Source organism: Candoia aspera, chromosome 2 (genome assembly GCF_035149785.1).
Source record: "Candoia aspera isolate rCanAsp1 chromosome 2, rCanAsp1.hap2, whole genome shotgun sequence".
Classification (NCBI taxonomy): domain Eukaryota; kingdom Metazoa; phylum Chordata; class Lepidosauria; order Squamata; family Boidae; genus Candoia; species Candoia aspera.
In genome coordinates this window covers 15,834,234-15,854,729 of record NC_086154.1, presented here as the reverse complement: position 1 = coordinate 15,854,729, position 20,496 = coordinate 15,834,234, and the positions used below count along the sequence as shown (strand labels likewise).

General features: G+C 44.8%; 1 protein-coding gene across 3 annotated transcripts in view; it reads right to left on the bottom strand.

Annotated features, from left to right (window-relative positions):
- The window catches only part of DDR1 (discoidin domain receptor tyrosine kinase 1), a 70,764-nt gene that overhangs the window by 9,907 nt on the left and 40,361 nt on the right, over nt 1-20,496 (bottom strand). For 2 of the 3 annotated variants that reach the window (XM_063291304.1, XM_063291306.1), the window contains 9 exons: nt 17,118-17,304; nt 14,511-14,757; nt 12,743-12,895; nt 12,451-12,614; nt 11,316-11,514; nt 6,047-6,157; nt 5,331-5,569; nt 2,782-2,909; nt 809-1,009 (listed from right to left, as the gene is read on the bottom strand). In XM_063291304.1, the coding sequence (XP_063147374.1) occupies nt 809-1,009; nt 2,782-2,909; nt 5,331-5,569; nt 6,047-6,157; nt 11,316-11,514; nt 12,451-12,614; nt 12,743-12,895; nt 14,511-14,757; nt 17,118-17,304 (1,629 nt within the window). The remainder of the gene's footprint in view (nt 1-808; nt 1,010-2,781; nt 2,910-5,330; nt 5,570-6,046; nt 6,158-11,315; nt 11,515-12,450; nt 12,615-12,742; nt 12,896-14,510; nt 14,758-17,117; nt 17,305-20,496) is intronic. The other variant, XM_063291305.1, reaches the window with a different exon arrangement.

Genomic DNA, 20,496 nt, shown 5'->3' with positions numbered 1-20,496 from the left:
AAGGGAAGGCTGAAAAAATCACGGCTGAGTGGAGTTGATGAGATCCTGAAAAAGAGAGAACTAAGAAGCTGAACGAACACAAGGCAATACATGAAGCAGTCTAAGAATGTGGCAAAACAAGGATGGTTTACAAGGACAGAAAGGCATGTACAGGTAGTCCTCACTTAACGACCACAATTGGGACTGGATTTTGGTTGCTAAGTGAAGCGGTCATTAAGCGAATCCTACCAGATTTTATAACCTTTTTTGCAGCGATGGTTAAGCAAAACACCGCAGATGTTAAGCAATCCACGTGGCTGTTAAGCAAATCACACAGTTCCCCATTGATTTTGCTTGCCAGAAGCCGGCCAGGAAGGTAAAAGAAGGCAATCATGTGACCACAAGATGCTGCGATGGTCACAAATGCTAACCGGTTGCCAAGTGCCCAAATCATGATCATGTGACCACAGGAATGCTGTGACAGTTGTAAGTGTGAGGACCAGTCGCAAGTCTGTTTTTTCAGCACTGTTGTAAGTCTGAACCATTACTAAACAAATGGTCGTTAAGCAAGGACTACCTGTATTGTGAATGTCCCTGATGCAAAGCCATTTTTGCTATTTTGTTTTTCTCATGCATTTGTTTTCTTTGGCTTACTGCTTCTCGCTCCTTTTCTGTGCCCTGCATATTTTAACCTGAAAGGGAATAGTGTAATGGCATTTGCATACGAAAAGTGCGATGCCAAGTCTACACAACTAGGTTGTCAATATTTCCTCCCAAATCTGTATCAGTTCCTTGCTGGATTTTGATTTCAGAAGTTTGGAATAGACACCTGATGGTTGGTTTCCCACCGGGGCTACCACCCAGCTTGTCTTCCAGCTCATGTCCACTCAGGAATTGGTTGAGGTCACCATTCTCCATGTATTCTGTGATCATACACAGGGGATCATCTCGCACACACACACCCAGCAACCTCACAATGTTAGGGTCCTTCAGGCGAGACATGATCTTCACCTCCTTCAGGAAATCATTCCTACATGGACAACAGAAGACATCGACAGGGAGATGAGGAAGGTAGTTTACAGGTCTCAAGAGAGGACATCTGGCCTCAAATGGTTTATTCATTTCCATTTTTTTTCCAACCATCAAAAATCCCCAAACTGTAGCAATTTGTAACATTTAGAATGCAGTCTTCCTATCAATGTAAGCATATTGATTGAACACGTGCCATCAAGTTGGTGTCGACTCTTAGCAGCCACATAGACAGGTTTTCTCCATGATGATCTGTCCCTAACCTGGTCTTTCAGGTCTTCCAACAGCGTCCCGTCACCTGAGTCTATCCACCTTGCTGCTGGTCATCTTCTCTTTCCTTCCACCTATACCGTAACTCTAATCCAGTGTTCAGAGGTAAGGTTGGAAGAGGGAACTTACAGACAGTGAATGTGAGTAGAAACTTTCATGATCTAGAAACATCAGAATTCTGGAACACAGGGAAATTTCCATTCACATTCAGACACTCACATGGAAATGTCTGAAAAGGAACAGGTGAGAATTCTGTCATTGACCGGCAAAGACAAATATGTATGTTAAGGCTTGCAAAAGCTTAACATGCCTATTTTTTTTTCCTCCTAAACTAAACTGCCCCAAGTTGCACCACCAAAACTTTGCCAGTTTTCTGCCAATTTTCAAACTGAGGCAGCTCCAAGACCACAATGGATTTGGAGGTTGGACAACCCATGGGTGCCTCCTCTTGTCCAACCCCAGGCAACTGTGCAAGACCAAGGTTACCCCAAAACCACAAAGATTTCCATGAAGGATCTTTAATTCTAGCCTTGGGTAAATACAGTACCCTGAAAACTGTATGAGGAATTTCTCAGTCTCATTTATAGTGAAGTAATTAAGGCAGAGACTGTTTGAACGTTTTGAAATGCTTCTTCCCCAATTCCTCTCCATCTGGGCTAAGATCTCTTTTGAGAGATAAGCTGTCATCAGATTCCTCCGCTGCTATCTCTTATTGTCTATGTCTGTATTCTCTTCCATTCGTTTCCCAGCTTCCCCACAATCCCTCACAACCCCTCACTTCCTAACGGAAGTATACTGAAGCAGGCGTACTTAAACAGAACACTTCTATAGTAATGAAAGCTGAATTCTGGATTGCTATAAAAGTTGCTCCTAGGGAATCACCTGGAGAAATGCTGCCTTAAGTGCCTTTGTGGCAACATAATCCTTTCAAATTATCTCCCAGCTGAAGTCTAAATGAGGAATCTTGAGCAGATAAGTAAGTGAGATGCTGAGATTATTTGTTTTATTTTTATTAATTAATTAATTGATTGATTGATTTCTATAGCCGCCCATCTCAACAAGTGACTCCAATGAAGAGTCACGTGTTAAAGATTAATGTTGAGAGAACAGGTCTCCTTTCTTAAAGTCTGCAGCCACAAACAAATTCCTTTGAGACATGTGGTCCTTGGGAAAACCTAGGGCTAACATTACATTTAAGACAGCTGAATAAAGATAAAATAAAATGTCCAACAAGGCATAGCTGAGAGTATTCCATTATGGACAATTATTTCAAATTACATCTGGAGCAAACCAGGTTTGGAAAACATGGCATAACATACTGTATCGTTCCTGGACTTTCTGATGTGTGGGTTTCAACCTCAGAATTCCTAGCAATGGCCAAGCAGGTTATGAAGCTCTGGGTTTTTAAATCACCCAGGATGCTGAAGGATAACCAGGTTGGAAAAACGTATATAATGGCTTGTTCTTTAACACTGCATACTTTTCCCCCCATTAAGCGCTCACCTGGCATTCTTCGTGGCATCAGAGCGTAAAATCTTCACAGCCACCAGCAGAGGGCGGCCTTTGCGCACATTGAAAGGGAACTCTAAGCTTGGCAGATCTTGAGGGTTCTCCACCTCACACAAGTGGACCTTGCAAGGAGAGAGAAAGGAGCCATGAGGAAACAGTGAATCATTATGGAATCATAAAGGGCACAGTGAATAATATAAAGGCATTGCTTGGGTCAGTGTTTCTCAACCTTGGCAAGTTGAAGATGTGTGGACTTCAACTCCCAGAAGATGTGTGGACTTCAACTCCCAGAATTCCCCAGCCAGCCATGGGGAATTCTGGGAGTTGAAGTCCACACATCTTGACAACTTGCCAAGGTTGAGAAACGTCAAAGCCGTCTTGGCCCCTGCATCACAAAGGAACTGCAGGCCTGGACCTGGAATATAGCCTTCTTCAATAAGTGCCAGTTCAAGACAGGGAGCTAACACAGATTTTGGAGGAAATGTTCCAGTTAGGCAAAATCCTTTCTTTCTAACGTGTGGCAGCCAGAACAGAAGCAATATAATAGGGTTTGACCGATGCAAAATAAAGTTTATCTATTGTTTCCGGCGATCTGGAAACAATACCTCCACTGAGGCAGCCTAAAACAGCTCTTCTTTTTCCACCCAGGTCATTGCATCAACTCTTAGTTAACTTGTGATCAGCTATAATTTCAAGATCCTTTTCACAAATTACTAAACCAGGTGTCTCCCATCCTATCCATGTGCACTGGTACTTTCTTCAGTTTCTCTCCCATGCTTTAAATCTTCCTCTTCGACATGTGGTTGTTGCTATGATTCTTCAAGTCAATCCTAGCTCCTTAAGTCTACAGCAGAGTTCCCCGGGGTGGTTGATATCGACCCCCAAGGGTCGTTGGGACTATCCAAGGGGGCCGATAAATGGCTGGGGGTCAAAAGGGGGTCAGTAAACGTCTGGGGGTCCATAGGTGGTCGATAAATGATGGAAGAAGGTTGACTGGGGTCAATTAATCTTTTGGGGTCTCTATTATTCTAAGACAGTCCCTAGTCCTGAAGGTGAGGGGGCTAGTGGTGAGACAGGGCTGGGTGGTCAACTGCCAGTGGGAGCGGCCTTGAGTTGTCTCTATTATTATTACTGTATTATTATTATTATTATTATTATTATGTGTAGTGTTATTATTTGTAGTATTATTAAAGTAGTATTTATTAAATTATTTTCATATAATAAACATTTGGGGGTTGGTGAACAATCTGAAACTTCATGAAGAGATCGATGAGCTGAAGGATTGGGAGACCCCTGGTCTACAGGAACAAGTCCATGGAATTTTCTTGATGTTTTGGAAATGGCTTGCCAATATTTTCTTCCTAGGCCTGAGAGAGAGCGACGACCCAAGGTCACCCAGCTTGGCTTTGTGCCTAAGGTGGGACTAGAACTCTCATACCACGCCTGATTGGCTCTTGGGCTGAGAGAGTGCGACAGCCCAAGGTCACCCAGCTGGCTTTGTGCCTAAGGCGGAACTAGAACTCACCGTCTCCCAGCTTCTAATCCAATGCCTCTGTCCACTACACTAAACTGATTTAGAAATTTTGATTCTGTGCCATCAAGTCAGTGTCAACTCCTCGTGAACACATAGACAGACCTTCTCCAGCATGATCTGGCCCCAGACTAGCCCTTCAAGTCTTCCAACTGTGCATCCATCACCACTGTAATCAAGTCCATTCCACCTGGTTGTCCTCTCCTTCCTTCACCTTCCATCTTTCCCAGCCTTTCACACTTCTAAAGATAACTAATTCTTCATATAGTAAAGGTAAAGGTTTCCGTCGACATTAAGTCCAGTCGTGTCTGACTCTAGGGGGCGGCGCTCATCTCCGTTTCAAAGCCGAAGAGCCGGCGTTTGTCCGTAGACACTTCCTCTGTGGTCATGTGGCCGGCGTGACTAAATGGAACGCCATTTGTGTCCAAAATTTGATAATCTGATCCTGACCATTTGTGCTGTGAGTTAGAACTCTAGATTGAGGCTCAGAGATGCCAACAATTAAATCTAAAGCTTTGGTGGCATCTACCATTAAGCCTCTACTACTTTACTTCACTGAAAATGTGTATCACATATCCACTTGAATAGTACAAGTAGTCCTCGACTTATAACCACAATTGGGACCGGAATTTCCATTGTAAGTTGTTGCAGTTGTAAATCAAGTTGCCATGCGACCGGACCCAATTTTATGAACATTTTTACAGCAGTCGTTAAGCAAATCCAGCTTCCCCAATGGGCATTTTTTTGCCGGAAAACAGCAAAAAGGTTGCAAAACACAATCACGTGACCACAGGATGCTGCAACAGGTCGTAAATGCGAGCCGGCTGCCAAGCGTCCGAAATGCGAGCATGTGACTGTGGGGTGTGTGTGATGGTTTGTGATGCTTAGAAGTGCTTTACAGGCCATAAAGCACCCATTCCAAGGCCGTAGTAACTTCAGATCATCGTTAAACGAATGGTCGTAACTCAAGGACTACCTGTACAGCCTGCGTCACATGTTGAACTGGACTTACTTCTCCAAACTGTCCTTCACCCAGCTTCTCCTTGAAGATCAGTCGTTCCCGGGGAAATTCGCCTACTGCCATGTCCTTGCCAGCAAGGGCATCCACTGCAACAGCAGGGACAGCATACGTGTTTCCCCCAGTCACTCCCTGCAAGTTGATGATGTCGGCTTCGGCATAATGCGGCACATTGTTCTGGAAGCCTGGCTGGCCGGCTGCCATTTCTGGTTCCATATAGTCAATCCCACATGCTGCAGAAGGAGAGAGAGAGACAGAGAGAACAAGAGTCATTTCAGAGGTGGAGAAAGAGGAATGGAGGACGTGCCCAACCCCAATGGGCTGCATCTGTAGGAACCCAGCAGCCATCACAAGGTCAGAGCCAGCTGGGGCTCTGCTTTGGACAACAGGAGCCCAGATAAAATCCTGCCCCATTCCCACCTTCCTCCACTCCAGAAGCTGCAGCATCGCAGAACCTGCAAAGCGGAAGGTGAAACATCGGTCTAAGCAAAAGGGGTTAGCCATGCACAGGGCGGACAAGAGGGAGATGAACTGGGGACAGATGCGGCGAGGAAAGAAAGAGGGAGACAGACAGACAGACAGACAGACAGACAGACAGACAGCACCCCCCGGCTGGCATGAGAGAAACTGCAGGAGGCAGGATGTTCTGAGCATGGAGTGAGGCCACCCAGGTTCCCAGCCGCACCGCACAAGCTCAGCGCCCTCCTTACCATTAGTGTTGATTGGCTTAACCTGGTTGGGTGGCGGGAAAGCAGGCCTTCCCATTGGCTGGGCATAGGTGGCCAGGAGGAGATGGTAAGCCGGGTTGCTGAGCAGCAGAGCTGTCGGGAGAAGGGGGAGGGGGAGGGGGTGGAGAGGACAAACGGACGGATGAGGAACGGACAGACGGATGGAGAGATGCATACGAAGGGTAAGGCGTGACGCAGAGAACAGGCAGCACTTTAGGGATTCCTGTCCCTGTTTTAGGCTTCACATCCCAAACACAGTAGCAAAAGACGCAGACACCAAATGATGCGCAATATAATGATGGTAACCAGCCATCATTAGTATCTTTGGACAGGAAGAAGGGGCCCAGGAATCCTGACATCTCCAGGCTGCCTCACCTGGTTCTGTCTTCTCCAAAAGGATCAACCAAGGTTGGACTTCCCCAATCTGGCCCTTTCCAGATGTACCAGGCTACAAGTCCCATTACCCCTGGCTCAGGATAATGGATATTCCAGCCAAAGACACCTAGAGGCCACAAAGCTGAGGAGACCCATCCCGGAACTTGATCCTGTTGCCTTTCCTACCCCACTCTTCCTCCACCTTGTCAAACCATTAGAAAGCAAACCATAAAATGTCTTAGGTCCTCCAAGAGGAAGAATTAAAACCTACTTCACACCAAGTGCAGGTGAAGGAACGTGACTAGGTTCAGGAAGGAAATGATTGAAAGTTCCCTTATAAAAACTACAGTGTGTAACAACTGGCATGACACTATGGAGAAGTGTTTTGGAGAAACCAATTCCTGGATTCATCCAAGCTCTCCTCCACATGAAAGCATCAGTCCAAGTGAAATCTTCTTCAGTAGCATGAAGCGGTAGGGTGCACAAGCTTTGGGACCCACAATCTTGACCGTCTCACCATCTGCTTTTAACTAAAGCCTTAAGTGACCTTGGAGGAACTGGAGAAGCCCTCACGTTTTGGGGTGGGAAATACAACATGCAGGCAATATGAAAGGGAGCAACAGAACAAATTTTATGAAATATGGTGGGGAAAAGACATCCACCCGCAAGAGAGGCCTGATCTTCTAATTCTTAATTTTCTCTTTTGTTCCCCTTACCTTTGTTCCCTATTCAAATTTAAGGACAATTTTAAAATTACTGGGCAAACCTACTTGCTTAGAAGAATTAAAAATCCTTTCTCGAGATTTTCCTATTTCAGACAACAGGTGGCATTGTGTTACTGAATGCTCCTTCAAGAAAAAGAGGCAAAGATACCTCTTTGCATGTAGAAACTAAGCACATCAGAAAGAAACCAAGCTTTCTTGAGTGCTAGTTCTCCATTTGCAGTTTCTTTTACATTAAAAGAAGTGCTGAAAAAGCAGACCATAAATCAGCATAATTTAGGAACAGGTTATAACTTGGTCTTGCTAATAATATCGACCACCCTCTTCAATGAAGTGGACCACTAACAAAACATGCTTCCTTCTTTCCTTCCTTGCATCCCCACAATTCAGAGCTTGCACTTTACAGCAAAAGACTATCAATATACAAGGGTATATTGATTTGATATTTTTGACACAGGCAAGGAAATACAAACACACACTAAATGCACAACAACAGGGACTTCCAGGGAAGAAATGGCAAACTGAAGATGGCTCCACTTAAAACAGAGCCGACAACCGTGGCAGAATGAAGAGCCGGCAAGTAAACAGGCTCTTCATAATTCCTCTGGACAAGGGGAGGACTTGAGATCGTCCACAAGGGCTCCAGACAGTTGCTCCTTGTGAGGAGACTGCAAGACAGCGGTCTGTGGTGGGTTTAGAACTCTGGGAGATGAGGGAATAGCCATCTTGCTCAAACCATGACCAGTGCCTTCAAAAGAACACTGGGTTCGCATACTTCTTTTTCTAATCCCTTTCAGAAATTGCTTGCTAACTGCTTTTCATCTATTAGAAACCTCTGGATCAACAAGTCCAAAAACACCGAGTGTGTCATGAGTACTGATGGTGAGCAGGAGGGGGCCCCTATCCAGGGGGGAAAATGCATGCATAGTAGCGAGAATTTGAGCAGCCATTCAAAGAGACACAGAACAGACCCGCCTTGACTTTTGGGCTTTATCTGTATGGGTTTTCTCACGCTTCTTCAGTTTGTTAGGATTTTCTGTCTAATGTAGCAGTAATAAAACACTAGAGACTTATTTCTCATCTCAGCGTGGTTCCTGCTTGTTAGGACAGGGTGAGTTTCCTTCAGTCCTTTGCAAAAGAAGTTTTAAATACAAGTTTAAAGACTTAATTTTTTTTCTTTTGCAGTAAACAGCAAAAGGGTGATTAGAACTTTGATTTTGGAAAGTTACAAACGGACTAAGGGTCCAGATGGATTTGGAATAAGATTTTAGAATTAATTATAAGAATCCTTCCTGTGGGAAAATGCTTCTGGTTTGAAGTCTCTTTAAAAAACATGATAGAATGAGACTTTGAAGACTGGACATTATAGGGAACCAGAAGGAACTAAAAATTACAATTAAAGGAAGTAATTTCTCTTACTCCCTTCAGTTGGAGCTTAATGGAAGTCTAAGGAAGTTTAAAGTCAAAAGTTTAATGAAATGAATCCTAATGCCGTGCTTTTCCATAACAGGAGGAGACATCACGAAATAATTCATTTAATTATGTCGAAGGAAAAGACATGACAGATCAAGTGTGGGAAAATTAGGGGTTATATACCCCTTTAGGGCATTTTGACCCCACATTAGTTAGAAGCATATTTTTAATGGTTCACCAACTTAGTGATTAAAAGCAGGTGATCCAACAGTTGAAAAGCTTTCATTTGGGTTGGATATTTTTCTGAGGGATCTGCCTGTCCTGATGAAATATGACAACTCGTCAACTTTTGAGACTCTTCCTAAGTATTTTGTCTATTTCAGTACAAAATAAGAAAGGCAGTGTATCATTTGCTGGGTACATTCACTCAGGCCCGCAACTAGGGTCTGTGTCACCCAGGGCAAACATGGATTCCACGCCCATTTTGGCATCCCCCCAATGCTCATTTTGGTGCCTCCCCAGGGCGGTGCCCGGGGCACATACCCCGCTTACCCCCACCCTCAGTTGCTCCCCTGCATTCACTTGGAACTTACTGAATTGATACAGACGAGCAGGGGGCTGAATTACATGATCTCAATGAATTCTTCTAACTCAATGGTTCTATGAAAATAAATTGGGCACAGAATGAATGCAAAGCTGCTTGATTTGAATAGCCTGTCTTTTCTAAGAGACGCGGGAAGGCAGCTCGTTTTATGTTCAAGTGCAACTAACTGTAAATGGAGGCATGCAGAAAAATGAAAGCTAGTAGAACGTATTACTTGCTACCTTGGAGAGGAGTGAGCTGAATTTTTATGTCAGGAATGACTAAGCACCAGTTCATGGACCAGATCCCTGTCCTGACACAACGCTTCTGTGGCCCTACCAAGTTTTAAAAATTATTATTTTTCTCATGCTTTCACTTGTGAGGATAAGAAAAAAGCTTGTAGATATGTCAAATAATTACCGTATTGCGATTTCATGAGCATGACAGAATGGTCAAAGACCATGGCTGGCCTCCTCCTTGAAAGAATGTCCCCCAAAAGGACCTCTATCTAATCTCATACCATTAAAGTGTACTTCCTCCATAATTTACTTAAATCCTCCATGAAGAATAGGAATTGCTGAGGGGTGTAGCTTTCAAGAACACAGATCTTGGCTATTTCTCCCTTAGAGCCAATGACGAAGGCTTTCTCTAAAGCAGTAAAGAGAGAACTGTTTCAGAGGGCCTTTGAAGGATGAGTGTCATCTTCTGTGAAACCGTTGTTGAGCAATTCTACTGCGGGATCATTTATGGTTCATGATTGTTTATCAGTTTAATTTATGGACATTTTATTGTGGACATGTTATTGTTATATTATTCACATGGACATTTTATTGGTTCATATTGCTGTTTTACATTGTTAGGTTATTCTAGGATAACATTGTGTTATGTTGGAATTGCTGGCTTTTGTCTAATAACCACCACAAATCTGAATGGATACAACAAAATTGTCCTAACAGTCAGGAATCACGCTGAGACGAGGAGTAGGTCTCTAGTGTTTATTACTGCTACTTAAGACAGAAAATCCTAACAAACTGAAGAAGCGTGGGAAAACCCAGACAGATAAACCCCAAAAGTTAAGGCGGGTCTGATCTGTGTCTCTTTGAATGGCTGCTTAATTCCTCAGTACTACGCATGAGTTTTCCCCCCTGGATAGAGGCCTCCTCCTGCTCGCCATCAGTACTCATGACAAAAAGGCCAACTAAATATATACCTAAATAAATAATAAAGTATGGCCTTCCTAACAAATAAGAGCAGGTGGCCATCGTGGCCAGGAGGGCCTTTGCGCAACTTTGGGTTGTGCGCCAGTTACGCCCGTTCCTGGATCGAGAAGCCCTCCGAACAGTCACTCACGCCCTGGTTATCTCCCATATAGACTACTGCAATGTGCTCTACGTGGGGCTACCCTTGAAGAGTATCCGGAAGCTTCAGCCGGTCCAGAATGTGGCCACGCGGGCTATTTTTGGTGCCCCTAGGTCAGCACATATAACACCGTTGCTGCACAAACTGCACTGGGTGCCAGTTTGCTTCCGGGTCCAATTCAAGGTGTTGGTTATCACCTTTAGAGCCCTACATGGCATAGGGCCTGGTTACCTGAGGGACTGTCTCATCCCCATTACATCGGCCCGCCCCACCCGATCATCCAGAGAGGGCACGTTGCGGACCCCGTCCATAAGAGAATTTCATCTGGCGGGGTCCAGGAAACGGGCCTTCTCTGTAGTGGCCCCCGCCCTCTGGAATATCTTGCCCCCGGAGGTGAGGCAGGCCCCCTCACTCCTGACCTTCCGGAAGGCCCTGAAGACCTGGTTCTGCCGTCTCACCTGGGGTGGGAAAGTGAATAACCATTCTTGGGGGTGGCTCGCACCCTAGAGTCCCTCCCACCAGCCTGGATTTTATACCTTTCTTGGATTCTATTTATTTACCGTATTTTTAATACCTATTTTTATGAGATTTTAATGTTTATATTTCGTGCTTGATTTTATTGTAAACCGCCCAGAGTCCCTCTTTTGGGGGAGATGGGCGGTGGCTAAATTTGATTAATAAATAAATTAATTAATTAATAAAATATTCAAGGGATTTATCCCTTCTCCTTGGCTGCTTCACTCTCTTGCCCCTTTGTTTTTGCTCACTCTTCCCAATAATTCCACCATCAGTCTCTCACCAGAATTCTCGGCACTGTGAGGAAGATCTGGGAGTTTCATGCGTGCCCTGTTGGGTTCCTGGTATTCTGTTTCACCCGAAAGGATGCGTTCGTATCGGTTGGAGTGCCGGTTGGAGCCCATTGTGTTGTTGATGACAATAGTATCATTCGGGGCAGAGAGGTGGACAGTGAGGTCATCGTCAGAGATGCGGCGTTGAGCCTACAGAACAAGGGAGCATCAAGAATAAGAGAAACAGTGAAGATTGTGAAGGTAGGTTTTCCCACCCCTGAAAAACACTTATTCTGCCAAAGTTGTCCTTGAAAAGAAGGAAAGCTTCAATATCCATCTCTTTCTTCATTCTCATTCCACTTCAGATGGCCTTTATTCCAGCCTCCCTGCCCCAACCTGGTGGCTTCCTAGGAATTCCTCAGAAGCTTCTGCTGAGGGTGCTTGATGTCAAGATCAATGACAGGCCAGCTGCCAGATTTAAGCTATTTTAATTGAATGTTATTTTATCTTGGGTCCAGAATCAAAAATGTTGCTCAGCAGAATCCGGGGAGTGGGGGGCAATAGTGGTAAAAGTGAGCATGGAGTGTTGCAGCATCACAACACAAGCCCCACCCCTTTTCTCTATGCATCACAACATTGCACATGGAGCCCAAAGGGGTGGAGCTTACAGCATAATGCTACAACTCTACTTTCATTACTCTGAGGATACCCTTGACATAGCCTATCCCTAGTAGAAGACAACTTAGAAAGCTGCCTTATGCAATTCAGACTCTTATCCATGTAGATCAGTACAATGTTTCTCTTGACCAGCTATGGGTACCCATCACTTGTTTCTGGTCTTTTTAGCAGGTGATGCCAGAATCCTTCCCCGTATCAACCCTTGGAAACCTGAAACTGGAGAGACCAGGATTTAATCTGATTCCTTTTACATGAAAAGCTCAACTACTGAGCTACCCTCTCTCCTTGATCCATGGGTGGATTTCTCTACAAATGGACAACATTCCACCCCTCTCACATTGTAAAAAATTAGCCTTCTCAGCAGGTAATAGATGGGAACGACACTTGAGCCAGCAGACCTCTGGCTGAGAAGAAAGTCTTAATCCCTTTCAAACAGACGCACCCTTTTCCTAAGTCAGCCCGTCTTACCTTTCCTAAAATCTTTTGCCAATATTGACGCCAGAGAATGAGAAATATGACAACCAGGAGAAGTAGGATGATGGCCACCAAGCAGCCAATCAAGATGGAGGTGTTGCTGTTGTCATCCTTGGCAATTGGCTGGCCAGATTTCGCTTCTCCTTCGCCCTCAAGGCCTTATGAGGGAAGAAACACAGAAAAAGAAGTCAAGAGGGTGTTTTTGAAATACATGACTACTTTTTTATGGCTGTGATGGTGGTGGAAGAACATTACAGCTTTGCTCTCTGATTTGCAAGCTACTCACCTGCCTGGGTGAGGTTCGAAGTGACATCAGCTTTCTCGTTGAGCGCAGAACCAAGAGCTGGAGAGATGGGAACGTTGCGGCCTGAAGGGCGAGGTGGGGCCACCACTGCTGGATAGTGACTTGAAACAGCAAGAGAAGGGTCATCCACAATATCTGGACAGGAAGGAAACAGAAAGGGGAATGGAAGCAAGGAAAGAGAAACGGAGGTATCCATCAACCAGGGTGTAAAAGCCAGAAGGAACACATGGCATAGAACAAAAAGAGGACGGAATTGGATAAAATGGATGGAATTTTACCAATTTATAGAATTCTATGATGTATATCTGATGCCGTAGTGGACCCAGGAAACTTAGCCATAGCTTCAGTGTGGGGAAATGGTAATGAGCAGATCTAGAGGACGTGCAGGGAGATCATTTAACCCTTCCTTTCCTGCTTGCAGTTTTTCCTCTGCAAACTCCTCCTGGCTTCTTCCACCCACTGTTTATGGAATCAGGTATAGAACAGCAGGCAGTAAGAAGAGGAGACTTAGAAAAGATCAAAGGAAGCACTTCTTCACACAGCACATTATCAACCCATGGAATTTGCTGCCACAAGGTATAGTGGTGGCCACCAGCTTGGATGGCTTTCCAAAGGGGACTGGAGATAGGTCCATCGATGGCTGTTAAGATGGAGGATAGGTCCATCAATGGCTGTTAAGATGCAGTGGCACCTCCTGGCTGGGGGGAACAAAGGTCAGAGAGAAAGATGCCTCCATCTCCTGTTTGCAAGCACCCCAGAGGCACTTGTCGGCCCGCTGGTAGGAGCAAAATCCAGGCCTAGTCTCATGTTCTTGCAAGGGGAAGGTTGGGTTACTGGGGGAAGTTTGGTGGTTAAGCATCCTCCTTGCAACTTGCCAGTCTCCCATACTAGTGACTGCCCACCCCGCTGCTCTTTGGCCTGGAGAAACAGCAGGGCTTCCCAGATCTGTAACAGTTGTCCAGAACATACAGAGGGAGAACAGATGGGAAAAGGAACATTTCTAATAGTATTTCTCAGGAGGTAAATTGGGGGAAACGTCATGTCATCTCCTAGCCATGCTCCCAGCCCTCCCACGAGACCAGCTGCAACGTGGACACAGCTGGGAATAAATGCCAAAGAGTCTGGTTGCTGGTCACAGCTGAGAAGGTCTGCTTCGTTCCATTCCTTCAGGCATGGAAGGAACACCCAGCTCCCTGGCATTGTCTTTCCTCCATTTCTTCCAAGCAGGACAACAGCTGCAAGTAGCTGGAACTAATGCAAAACTCTCCCCAAAGCAATGGGAAAAAAAGACTGAGAGATCCTCCTACTTTCAGAGATTTCTCTCTCCCCACTCCTATCACTCCTCAAAAAGGGCAATGCCAATCTAAGTGGAATCAACCAGTAGGATACTGCCCTTTCAGAGTGCAATGGCAATCAAACTTCAATTATCTAAGTTTTGGGGACAGTCTAAAAACTGTCTCAAAGCTAAGAGGCAATATGAAGCTGCATTCTTCTGATTCAATCTTGGGTCCAAAACCGTATCTTCTCCAGAAGCTCTCCAAAGTTTCAGACAAGGGTCTTTCTCTCCCAAGAGGACCCCTGAGATACCTTCAAGTGAAAATCATGGCGTGTTGAACCTAGACCATTTGCACATAAACTCTAATACGACTGACAATAATGAGTAACAACAATGACCTCAGATCCTTGAAGGACTCACTCTACCTTCCACCCTGGGCCACTGGCCCCAAGCAATCACCCAAACCCAGCTCACTTGAGAGAAAGGCAACTTCACTGAAGAGCATCCACTCGCCAGCAAAATGGAAATGGCACTGGACAAAGAGGCCGATTCGTCCCTGCAGGGGCACAGTGAGGGAGCGGGCACTGGGGTCCCTTACATCCACCGCAAACTGTTGAGAGACAGGTACAGGCTCCCAAGCTGTGGCTAGGCTGTGTTTGAAGAGGCAGTCCACCTGCCGGAAGACACTCACATCATGTGTGTGCATATTGTTGCAGTGAACCTGGAGAGGTTGGTGTGGAACAAGGGAAAAAAGGGAAAACGGTAAGTGGAGGACAGGATGATACAAATGATAGTCAGCTTTGAAACATGCTCATTCCCCTCCCATTTTAACCTTCCAGTGGAATGAGATCCACCCATCTAATGCTTGCTGTGCCCACTTGATGGTACCATTGGTGCTGACTGTGCTCCAGGGTGATGTGTGCACTAAGCAAAGCCTTCAGTAGGGGTCCTCCTGGTCAAGTCAAGTTTCTCTCATGGCAAGAGGTACCAGAATCACCACTCTTACAGGTAGTCCTTGACTTATGACCACAATTGGGACCAGAACTTCTGTCGTTAAGCGATGCAGCAGTTAAGTGAGTTTACTACCTTCACTACCTGATTTCACTACCTTTTTTGCCATGGCCATTAAGCGAACCACCATGGCTGTTAAGTGAATCATGCAGCTGTTAAAGTGAATCCAGCTTCCCCCATTGACTCTGCTTGTTGGAAACCGCCTGGAAAGGTCGCAAATGGTGATCGCATGTCCCTGGGATGCCGCAACTGTCATAAATACATGTTGGTTGTCAAGAGCCCAAATTTTGATCATGTGACCGCAGGGATGCTGCAATGGTCGTAAGTGTGAGGACCAGTCATAAGTCAGCACCGTCCTAACTTTGAATGGTTGTTAAATGAATGATCATAAGTTGAGGACTACCTGTATATTGGAAACTTTACCCACCTCTTTGGAGTGTGAGGAATGCAGCCAGCAAAGGCACAGCCAGTGAAGCACAGGCATTCCTTCTTGGCCCTTCATGTATTGGTCCTTCCAAGGACTGAGCACGGCTTATAGCTCTATGCGTTCACTTGATTACCATTCCACCTTCCCTCTTTCCCTGCATAATTTCCCATCATGGCAGCCACTCAAGATATTTTTGCAAAGCACCTGCACATCTAGAAAGATGCAGATGGGGAGGGAGTGCTAACATCAGGCCACAACTTTCCCCATTTTTCAACTATCCATCTTATGGTAGCTTAAACCCAGTTATTTTGGCCCTGCCCTCGGGCATTTCACTCCCCTGTCCTGAAAAACTTCTTTAAATATATCTAAAGGGTTATACAAGGAGGCACTCACTGAGGAATCACACTGCTAGACCATCTGGCCTAATCCAGTCAGTGCCGTCAGTGGGTGATGAAGAAAAAACTCAAAGGAATCAGAGGGGCTTGGATGGAACGTGACTTTTTAGCTGTAAACAGCTGAACTGCGTCTCCAATTCCATTAAGAAAAGGATGGAGGTAACGCAAATGTCCTTTCTGAACTCTTTCTCTCTCTTCTGCTCCCAGCACAAAGTTCTTCTCCTTGGATGCTTTTCACCAGGTTAGGCCCCTGAACTTCCACACTTCCACTGCCCTGTTTCCTCACCAATGCCCTCACTTCCATAATCTAGTATCAGAAATGGCGTCTTTCTACAAAAATAACCCAGAACTGTTTCACCTGGGCCTGATGGAGAAGCAGCTCGAGAAACAGCACGGGACTTTGCTTTGAGACATGATTACAGCAGCAAGACTTTTACATGCACAGAGATGGAAAGAACCACAACTTCCTACAGAGAGAAAATACCGTGGCTGGATTTGTTTCTGTTTGGCAACCACTTTTAAACTATTTCCTTGTGCCAGAAAGAAATGAAGTTTTGATTTCAGGTTTTAATGATAAAATGTTTGATTTGATAGAACTAATGTTACTAAGGTTTAACTAATGGTAAGAGATTATAAGGGATGCAGTGGCGCTGCGGGTTAAACCGCTGAGCTTGCCGATTGGAAGGTCGGCGGTTCGAATCCGCGTGACGGGGTGAGCTTCCGTTGCTAGTCCCAGTTCCTGCCAACCTAGCAGTTTGAAAACATGCAAATGTGAGTCGATTAATAGGTACCGCTTCAGCGGGCAGGTAACGGCGTTCCGTGTAGTCATGCTGGCCACATGACCACAGAGGAACTGTCTACGGACAAACACCGGCTCTTCGGCTTTGAAACGGAGATGAGCACCGCCCCCTAGAGTCGGACATGACTGGACTTAATGTCAAGGGAAACCTTTACCTTTACTTAAGAGATTATATCTGTATAATATGCATTTATATCTGTGTTGGAGAAGGTTGGAAGTCACTTTCTTTTTCTGTTTTCCATCTAATTCTGCACGTTTATAGTTTTTCTTTTTTCCTTTAGTTCTGTACTCTTATCTTTTCTATATCCTGTATTTTGTATTTTAACTATACTCTGAAAATTAATAAAGTTCATTTAAAAAAAAAAGAATGGTGTCTTTCAATTGGCCAAGCCCATCAATCCTGCCAAGTTCTTCATGCCCAGTTGGTCTTCCCAGAAAAATGCTGTTACCTTCATATACGTGAAGGATCTGACTTGGTCAAACTCAAACTCCATCTTGACGAAGCCATCAGGAAAAGAGCTTTTGCTCCAGCCCACGTAGTCATACCCGGGCCAAACACGCAGCTCTTTGGTTTGGGTGAAGTCATCCAGTCCTACCACCCCATCCGCCAACTGGCCAAGGCCCCCGAAGAGTAACCTGCATTAGAAAGGATCCCAAGTAACAAGAGGGCCAACAGGAGGAGAAAAAGAGAGACCAGGATCCCCCAAAGCTGTTAAATACAGCACCAGTTCCATTAATTTTAATTTTAATTGTACGGCCTTCTGTGAAGAGTAGGTTTCTCTGAATCCACCCCTGAAATTTGGGTACATTTTCAAGGATAGCAGCAGCACTGAAGTGTCTGAAGGTTGCAAGCAAACCAGAATGGGAAAATCCTCCAAAGATTATAGAGTACTTGGTCATTCACATATTTTTTAAAGTTAGGTTGGATTAAACTTAGCAGAAGCTTAACATTCCTATAGTCAGCATTAGCTTTCTCTTAGAAAGCCAAACAAATTGTCAGAGATTTGTTGCTAAATTTTGGAGATGAAATCTTTGTAAATTTGGGGCTGTGAGGCCACACATGGCCTCTGGCCATCCAGACTGCATTGTAATGTTCCACCTGAATGTAACTAGGGGTTATCAAAAGATGGAGCTAGCAATATTTGGCCATAATTATTTAGTTTCCCCTTCCCATACATTTCCGCCTGCCTGCCTGCCTTCTCCTACTCCCCCATTCAGTCGTCCAACTCTTCATACATCCATCCAAATTGGCATCCTTCTTCTGTTTATTATCGATTTACTGTACTTATATCCCACCTTTTCTCTGGAAGCTCAAGGCAGCACACACAGGGCCTCCCCTAATTTTGTCCTCCTCAACAGCCCTGTAAGGAAAGCTGAACTGAGAGAGACTGACTCACCAGTGAGCTCCACCATCAAGTGGGGGGATCTCACCCAGAGTCTCCTGATGATACTCCTTAATGACTATGCAACGCCAGCTCTTTCTTAAGGTTCGTATGTACAGTGCAGACCTTTTCCTAGTTCCCCAGGCAAAATGAATTTGGAGTTTTTATCTGGTTAGGTTGCAAGAAGAATGTGTGACTCCTCCCCAAAAGCCATCCTCATCTATCTCCAAGGTAGAACAGAGACATGGCTAGATGGGGAGATCAAATCCCTGAAGCTTAGGTGGCCACCATTTCACATCTGTCCATTTCGAGATCCTTCCCTTGGAAACTTGGGTGGAGTCGCACTCTCTGCCTGCAGCCCCATCCATGGGACCACAACATTTCAACTGGACTACTGTTATGTTCTCTACATGGGTCTGCCCATGAAGACCCCCAGGGCACTTTAGCTGGTACAGAATGCACCTGGGTATGTACCAGTGGGAGCTGCACAGGCCGCAGCTTATTACTGGATGCAAGTCGAGATGTTAGTAATAGCTTATACAGTCTTTTATGGCTCATGATTTGGGTAAGAGACTGTGCTCGGGTCAAGAAAAAAAGAGGAATAGAGTCCAGAGTCCCTCTTGTGGTCAGAGTCCAGTGCCCAAAGTCCCCCTTGTGGGGGGAGATGGGTGGTGGCAAATATTTGAAATAATAATAATAATAATAATAATAATAATAATAATATCATCTCTAACACAAACAACCAATGGAAGATCTCATTACAGGCTTATCTAACCAATCGATTCTTGCCTATCATGCAAACTTTTTGGTAAAAGGAGATTCCGAAGTTTCAAAGAGACCCTGCCTTAATCAAGTCACTAACAAAGGAGGGCTGGAGAGTTTCTATCTCAGGGCTCAAGAGTCTGTACTCTAACCCTTAAGTCTTGGCATCAAAGAATTCACATCAGTGTGAATCTTGCTCTGTAGTTAAGGAGTCCGGCACTACCTTTGAGACCATCTGCTCCATGTGGAATTTGCCCAAGTGTACCGGTCGAATAACCATGCTAAGAATCCCCACTCTCCTCAATGTATAGCAGGTGAGATTCAGAAGTAAACATTCTTGGGCTGAGCTTCCCTTCTATGCAATCAAATCCCCCCCAAAATAAGATCCGCATCCTCAATAGGGGGAGGATTTCTATGCCCTAAAAATGTTAGAAATATGCAAGCATTTATGACCTTAAAACCGTTTAAATATGACCAATTAAACCAAAAATATGACTTTTAAAGCGAAAATATGACTTTACCATTTTTCTGAAATTAGCATCCAATTTTTAAAAATCTGTGCTTACACACACAAATTAAAAGGTTTATTCTTCTTCACTTCCAGTGCAGAAGTGCTAGTATTGAAGGAATCAAATGAACATTTTGAGAGTAACATGGTCATCCCTGGATTAGTTTTCATTAACAGCAGAATTGCATTGGATGACCACGTGCATCCTGAGGTTATCAAACTCAAAACTCCTTCTGTTGTCCACCAGTATGTTCCTCTATCTGGAGAAACTCCGTTCAACATCACAAGAAGTTATAGGAACAAATTTGAAAAAAGCAAACTCATCTGGAGAAAATTCTGGCTCAAAGTCTTCAAATTTTGCTTCAAGTCCATTTAGAATGTTACAAAAGTTTTAAATTTTTTTGCGAAGTGCTGAATAACCCAGATTAGATTGCAGCACTCTTTGCAGTTTATCACTAATTTTTTCAGCCACTTTCCCCTTTGCTTACTTTAAATCACTCTCAGTTTGTTTTACAATGTTCAGTGCATCACTAAGTGTCATGAGCACCGTTGCGATGATTGTGTCAGCGCAACAGCTCACATAACAATACAAGGAAAAGGGGCCAAGGGATTAAAGGATAAGCAACTGACTAACAATAAAAAGCAACAGACACCGGCAACAAGGTAACGACTCCAGCTGGAAAAGCCAATAGAAAGATACAAGGTTGCAAAGAGAGAAACTGACAACGCCCGAGCACGAGGCACGCCCAAAGCTGTCAAAACAATCACGGATATTATCGCCCAGCTTAAACTCATCACCGGCCGGAGGAAGAAGATTAAGAAGACGCCCGGGGCACCAGCAGGGGCCCCGCGACCCCTCACCCACCGGCAACAGGATGCTCGGGGCTCACTCAGAGCAAGGAGGGTGGAGCGCTGACCGGTGCGGGCTATTTAAATCCCGTCCCGGCGCGCTCCATTCACTCTCAGCTTTTCAATAGGCATGCATCCTATACTCAAATAAAATCAGAACCTAACCTTCAAATTAGCGTCTGCGTTTTATTGGGTAGCAGGCAGAGCCTGACACTAAGTTCCATTCCTACAGTTTCAAGGTGGGTGATTGCTCTTGATAATCCACTGAAGTTAGATCCTATATATGCTAAGTTTCCAGCCAAGGTGTCAGAAAAGGAATCTCACACA